The sequence below is a fragment of the Enhydra lutris genome, unplaced genomic scaffold (assembly GCF_002288905.1).
Source record: "Enhydra lutris kenyoni isolate GAN:26980312 unplaced genomic scaffold, ASM228890v2 scaffoldscaffold82, whole genome shotgun sequence".
NCBI lineage: Eukaryota > Metazoa > Chordata > Mammalia > Carnivora > Mustelidae > Enhydra > Enhydra lutris.
The window spans coordinates 1,435,166-1,441,564 of NW_019154166.1; the positions used below are offsets into that span (position 1 = coordinate 1,435,166).

At 65.0% G+C, this 6,399-nt stretch overlaps 2 protein-coding genes across 3 annotated transcripts in view; both read left to right on the plus strand.

Moving 5' to 3' along the window:
- The first annotated feature begins 210 nt into the window (after positions 1-210).
- LOC111161180 (inhibitor of CDK, cyclin A1 interacting protein 1) lies at positions 211-5,014 on the plus strand. Of its 2 annotated transcripts, none has more exons than XM_022524733.1 (6): positions 211-834; positions 3,071-3,184; positions 3,397-3,436; positions 3,694-3,887; positions 4,300-4,465; positions 4,661-5,014. In XM_022524733.1, the coding sequence occupies exons 1-6, from the start codon at positions 749-751 to the stop codon at positions 4,805-4,807; spliced, it is 747 nt and encodes a 248-aa protein (XP_022380441.1). In that variant the 5' UTR covers positions 211-748; the 3' UTR covers positions 4,808-5,014. The 2 variants fall into 2 exon arrangements, with proteins under 2 accessions (XP_022380441.1, XP_022380442.1); XM_022524734.1 differs by having other exon boundaries at positions 3,736-3,887.
- Positions 5,015-5,386: 372 nt separating this feature from the next.
- Positions 5,387-6,399, plus strand: part of LOC111161063 (calmodulin binding transcription activator 2) — a 14,475-nt gene continuing 13,462 nt past the window's right edge. Inside the window, exon 1 of the mRNA XM_022524527.1 lies at positions 5,387-5,423. Coding sequence (XP_022380235.1) covers positions 5,387-5,423 — 37 coding nt within the window. The remainder of the gene's footprint in view (positions 5,424-6,399) is intronic.

Sequence of the window (6,399 nt, forward strand, 5' to 3'; positions counted from 1 at the left end):
CGCCGCCTCAGGTGCCGGGGCCTAGAGCGGGCGGCGGCGCCGGCCGGTCCACTGCCCGGTCCCCTGCCCGGTAGGCCGGCCGCCGCCTCAGCCTGGGTGCCGTCTCGGGCCCGGGCCTCCCTCCCCACAGTCCGGGCGTCCGCTCACCGCCGCGCATCCCCTCCCACCCCGCCCCTCCCCCGGCCCGCCCTGGTCGCTCAGGCCCGCTGCTGGGTGCTGTCCCACTCCCTTTGGCTGCACGCGCCCCGGAGAGCGGCGGCGCCCGCTGAGACCCCTGAGCTCAGCTTCCCGCTGGGGCGCGGACGCCCGCTCGGACCCCTCCGCGGCGCCCTGCTTTGCTCTTTCTGCGCGCCGCCCCCCTGCCCGCCCTTCCCGGTGCGCGCTCGCCCCCACTCTGCCCGGTCCCCCGCGGCGCGAGCCTCGCACCTGACGTGCCGGCCGCCCTAGGTCGCCTCGCTGCCGCACGGCCGGTTCCGCGCCGACGCCCGGCCCCTTCTGTCCGTCCGTCCGTCCCCGCCGTCCCCGGACCTCGCTCGCTCGGGAGAGCCCGTGGCCCGGCCATCTCTGGGCGTCCGACCCCTTCCGCGCTCTCCGCGCCGCGTGCACGCTCTGCCTCCGATCGCGCGCGGCGCCCCAGACGCCCCAGGACCCTCCCCCTCTCCTCCTGCCGCAGACCCTCCTCCCGCCCTCGACGGCTTCACGGCCGCCTCCGCCCCGCCGGGCTGTGCGCGACGACTCGTTTCCCGCGATGCTGCCGGCACCGGCGAGGAGACCTGACCCGGCCACGCGTCCGGCCGTGCGGGACGACGGACACAAGCTCATCCCCTTTGCCAAGTGAGTCGTCCCCACCCCGTGGGGAGGGGACGGAGGGAGGTGCACACCCGGCGTCCCCCCCGATGGCAGTGCCCGACGAGGGACTCGGGGCTCGAAGCCTGGTTTCCGCAGGCGCACGACGCGCTCGGCTGTCCCGCCGACGGGTCCCATCCCGAACGGTGGTGTCCCGGCTGCGACGTCAAGCCCGGCCCCCGGATTAGAAAGACGCGGGACGGACGGACGGACGGACGGAGCTGGCCTTCGGGGGGAGGAGACAGCACGTCCCAACACGAGTGTGACTTCCCTTAGAGTGTCAGGAGAGACGAAGTAGTGACCTGTGCTGGAAACCGGGTTGCTCTGCAGACACTTGGACAGGGCGGCTGTGGAAGGTGGCTCTGGTGACCGGAGCCTGAACTCGGATCTGAAGATGAGAATCAGCGGGTCTGACAAGAGCCCAGACCGGGGCGAGGGGAGAAGAAGGAAGGGGGGGGCACGAAAAAGAAAGGCGCGGGATCTTGTAGGACCGGGAAGCCCGCCAGCGAGACTGAAACTGGGTGACCCAGGGAAGAGTAGACAGCGTGGTATTCGGGGCCAGCGTCTGCAGGACCTCCCAGGCCACCAGGAAAGGTCCAGGTTTCATCCTAAGGACAGTGGAAGTCAGTGGAAGGGTCTCAGCACAGAGGCGACAGGAGCAGAGCTTTTTCCTTCCTCCCCGATTTCTTTGTTGTGAAAAATGTCAAAAAGCAAAGTAGAGAAACACTCATCCTGGAGCCAGCGTCCAAGTTCTGGGAGCTTCCGACATCACGGTTCCGGGCACGATCTGCTCATCTGTGCCACCATCTAGCCGCCTCCCACTCGGCTTACTTTGAAGTAAACCTCCACCCGTCCGTCATTTCACACGACCATGGTTAAAGGGTTACTCACACTGCTACGGGCAGCAGACATGATTGCGGGGTGAGGATGGGAGCAGGGGGAGCCCCTTGCCCTAATAGTCCGGGCTGGAGCAGATGAGCCAGAACAGCGGTGGAGGAAGCGGAACGGGCGAGGAGCGCTCAAATCGAATGTATTTTACTTTACTTTATTGTATATTTCATCTTTCTGAAATTTAAGTGAGACTTTTTTAAATTTTTATTTATTCATTTATTTTTTACTTTGAGTAGCTCCACGCCCAACACGGGGCTTGAACTCACAACCCTGACATCATGCATCACATGCTGTACCTACTGAGCCAGCCGAGCTCCCCCTCCTTTTTTCTATTTAAATGAAACTTTACTTTTTAATTATTTTATTTTATTGAAGATTTTATTTATTTATTTGACAGAGAGCACAAGCAGGGGGAGTGGCAGGTGGAGGGAGAGGGAGAAAAGCAGGCTCCCTGCTGAACAAGGAGCCCAATGTGGGACTCAGTCCTGGGACCCTGGGATCATGACACAGGCTGAAGGCAGAGGCTTCACTGACCAAGCCACCCAGGTGCCCTAAATTTTTTTATTTTTAATTAAAATCTGGGTGCATTTTAGATGTAGAACTGACACGACTTGCTGATGAACTGAATATGGGAGCTGAGGGAAAGTGAGGCAAACCAGGTTTGTGGGCTCCAGCATCTGGCCATCTGGGGTTCCTTCCCGGGAGGTGGGGCAGGCTGGGGGGAGATGTGCGTGCACGTCTGGAGTCCAGGGGAGGACATGGACTTGGGGTATTGTTAGCACATCGGTAGTACGTAAAGTCATGGGCCTGGGTGAGGTCCCATAAGGAGAGATGGAGATGAGAAGACAGAGGGTCCAGGCCAAGCCCTAGAACACTCCCCTGGGGAGCAGGAGACCAGCTGGCATCCAGTCTGGGGACTTCAGAAGTGCTGACCCCTGTTCTCACACCCCTTGCTACCCAGAAGGAGAGCAGTTTCTGTGAGTTAGGGGACACAAAGCAGAAGTGAACAAGGGTTCTACTGGAGGGAACCTGCCCCGTCACGTCCGCTGAGCGGATGGGGCCTTCCTCTTTAATAGCAAAACGTGGTGTTCTCTGGTTGGGGTGCTTAGATGTTTGAGATCGGGCGAGATCCAGGCTCCAAGACTGCCAGTCTCGTCTCGCAAATCAGATCTCACCACCTCCTCTGCTGCAGTGGCTAGGAGAGCATGTGGCCGGAGGGGCCCGGGCAGCCGTGCGGCCCCATGGAAAGGCGGGACCCCTGAATCCCCGGAGTGAGTGGACGCTGTGAGGGGTGAGCTGAGCCAGCCCCGAGCCTCCCTTGTCCTCCTTTCAGGTGTTCCAGGGTGGTCCGCCGATCAGCACCCCCCGGCTTGTCTTCCCAGAGCCCCAGACTGATGCCCCAGCAATACGGAGACCTCTTCTGGGAGAACCTTAGCCAAAAGCCCAGGTGGGCAGACACAAAAGAAAAGGAGGAAGTAAGGCTGTAGAGTTTTGCACTAAGCCTTACAGCAATGAGCCCTTGTCTGGGGACGACTGGCCCACTGGCCGATGGCCACTGTAGCTCCTACTGCCAGGTGGACACGTGGTTGGGAAAGCGGTCAGAGAAACAATACAGATGGGGGTGTCCTCTGCACATAGCTCCCCTTTTGTGGTTTTCAGCCCCAGCTGGATGGAAGAACAGTACACCCCACCCCTGCAGGTATGACAAACGTCGTGCCCTTAAACAATCCTTGATTAAAATTGTACCCACTGCCATCCTATCCTCAGCTGACCTTACCACCTCTTCTCTCTGCTGTCCCCCAACCAGTGCATGGACCACGCCTTCCTTTCTTTGCATTAGTCCCCGTTTCCACAGTCTGGGCTTCCCAAGACCCTGACTCCCTGTTTCAGTCCAAGCCCTCCCTTGAGAGGCCCAGTTCTGCCCTCTAGCCCCTTTCCCCCCATTCTTGGGCACAGAGAGCCACTGGATGCTCCCAGCCTGGCCTGTACCCCCCTGAGGGACTCCCACCACCGGAGCTGCTTTGCAGAAGAAAGAGAAGGAGGCCCCCTTTGGCAGGAATGCAGCAGGGACCTGGGGGCATCCCAGCCCGGGTGAGGGCAGTCGCTTATCACCTGGAGGATCTAAGGAGGCGACAGAGACTCATCAATGAGTAAGGAGAGAGACATCTGGGGCTCTGGGAGCCCAGCAGGGCTTGGGGGCAGGAGGGTTTGAACTGAGGAAGGAGTTGAGAGCCTTAAGGAATTGGAAGTTGTACAGACAGGGAGGGACCTGGGGGAGGAGGATAAGCCACAGGAGCCCCAAGGAGTGGAAATGGGTCACCAAAGACAGGAAAGCCGTCCACGTAACTGGATGGTAGTGGGCAGCTGCAGGTCACCTGTGAGGCCCTGGACGCAGGGTGCTCCCATCTGAGGGGAGCAGGAAGCTGGGGGTGGAGGAGGGGATGTCCAGTGGTAACATCCCTGGGTCCCAGCAGGAAGTATTCTAGGGCAGAGGGCTGAAGAGTAGAGACACAGGAAGCCTGGCCTCCAGGCACCTCGTTCCTAAGCCTCATGTCCCCACAGACGGAAAAATGCCCAGTGGGGCAGCTCTGGGGCTGCATCTGAGCCCCTGGCTCTTGCCCATGACGGTGGTGGAGTCCCCAGAGCCACCCAATACCGGGGTCTAGAAGAGGAGAGGGCTGCCTATCCACAGGAAGACGGCCACCCTCTCACCAGTGGCCAGCCCCAGGTCTGGTGGAGGGACCTGGTGGGGTGGAGGAGGGGGGAGGGGGCTGTCTGGTCTTGCGTGGAGGGACAGCGGGAGCCAGGAGCCCCAGGCTAGGTGGCTGGCCTGGAGAGGAACAAAGCACAGAGGGGCCGGGGTGCCTGGGCTTGGGGGCTAGAAAACCCGGAGAGACAGCTTTTCCCATTCTCAACCTTACAGCTGCTCTGGTCTCCCTGGAGCCCTCTGGCCCAGGGCGGGTCTTGCCTCCCCAGGCGGCTGGGCTCCCTGGCCTCCTACAGCGCTGTCCGGGCTAGCAGGACGCTCCTCTGCAAGCCCTGGGGGATGGAGGTGCGGTCTGAAGAGTGAGGACGGACGCCGTGCCCCCGCTGCCCCCGCCCCGCGGGCCCCAGGCTGGCTGGCGGCCCTGGAGCTCCCGACTTGTGACAGCGAAGCGTTCCCCCTCCTTAGCGTCTCCCAGCTGCCCCCACCCCCAGCCCCCTCGGCCTCTCTGGTCGACCCGCCCCTCGCGGGTCTTCCCGGGGCCGACTGCCCGCCCCCAGCCCCCAGGCCGGATCCCGGGCCCTGTGCCGCCTCCTCTGTTCTGGCATTAAAAAGCAAGCGAGTCGAGCCCGGAGTGTCTCTCTGCCCGGGGAGCAGTGATGGAGAGGCTCGCGGGGAGGGAGGCCGCCGTCCGCTCCTCCAGGACGCAGCTAAAGTGAAGTCGGGCTGGGTCCCGCCGAGCCCCGGGGTCCCTGACACCCCGGGACCCCGGAAGCCTGCCCCGGCGCGCCGCCCCGCCCCCACCCCCCACGCGGCCGCCGCCCCGGGCTGCCCGGCTGCACCCGCCCCCCCGCAATCCCCTTAACGGGGAGGCCCCGCCCCGTGCGCAGTGACGTCGGACGCTGCTGTCAGCCGGCGCGCGGGGGGGGGTCGGTGTGGGGTAGAATGGCCGCTGCCGCCGTCACCCGCGGGACCCCGGGAGGTAAGAGCCGGGGCCTCTCGCCCGCCTCTCCGCCCCCGCGCCAGGGGGCGCCGCTCCGGGCTCGGCCGCGGGCGCGCGGCGCGAGGACCCCCGCCCCTCCTCGGGGCTCGCCCCCACGCCCCTCCTCGGGGCTCGCCCCCACTCCGGCTCCCGTCCTCCTCCCCCGCGGCAGGGGGCGCCGCAACGCGCAGGGCTCCGCGGCGGACCTGCGGCGCCCGCACCGCCCGGGGACCCCGCGCCCCGGGCCCCGGCGCGGCCCTCGCCGCCGCAAGCCCGTGGGCTCCGTCCCGCGGCGTCTCCGGAGCGCCGCTGCGTGCGGGCGGTCGGCGGACCCTCGCACGTCGGGGCTTCTCCGGGACCCCCGCCCGGCCGCTCCGCAGCCTGGCAGCCTGCTGGGCCGGGACTGCGCACCTGCGCCTTGGGGCGGAGTCCTGACCCCGACCCGGCTGCCCTGCACGCAGCTCGCGCGGACGGGCCTTCTCCCCCCCCCACCGCGGACACCTGGCGGAGCCCGGAGCCCGCGCGGAGAGCATCCTCCAGCTCCCATCTGCTCCCGCGGGAGGGTGGGGGCTCGGGCTAGAGCCGGAGTGTGGATGGGGTACGCTGGGCCCGGAGGCCGGGGGAAGCGGAGGCGTTTGGGCAGAGCGCTGGTGGGGGAGGGGTGCGGAGGGCCGTGAGCCTCCGGTGGAGGATGGGTTGTCCTGGGGGTGGGAAGCCGGGACCTGGGTACCCGGCCCGGTTTCGGCCCGGCCGTGACCAACCTGGAGGACAGGGAGGAGGTTGCGACCAGTCGTCAGATCTGCCCTTCCCTCGGCAAATAATCAAATTCGGGAGGAACCCAGGGTGTGTCTTGTAAGTCCCGGCCCTCCAGCAGACTTAGATCTCCTGCTCTCCCCACAGCATCCAGGCTCCCCTTTGCTGACCCAATCTCCAAGGACCAGGTGCCCGAGTGCCAGCCGCACCCCCCCCCCCCCCC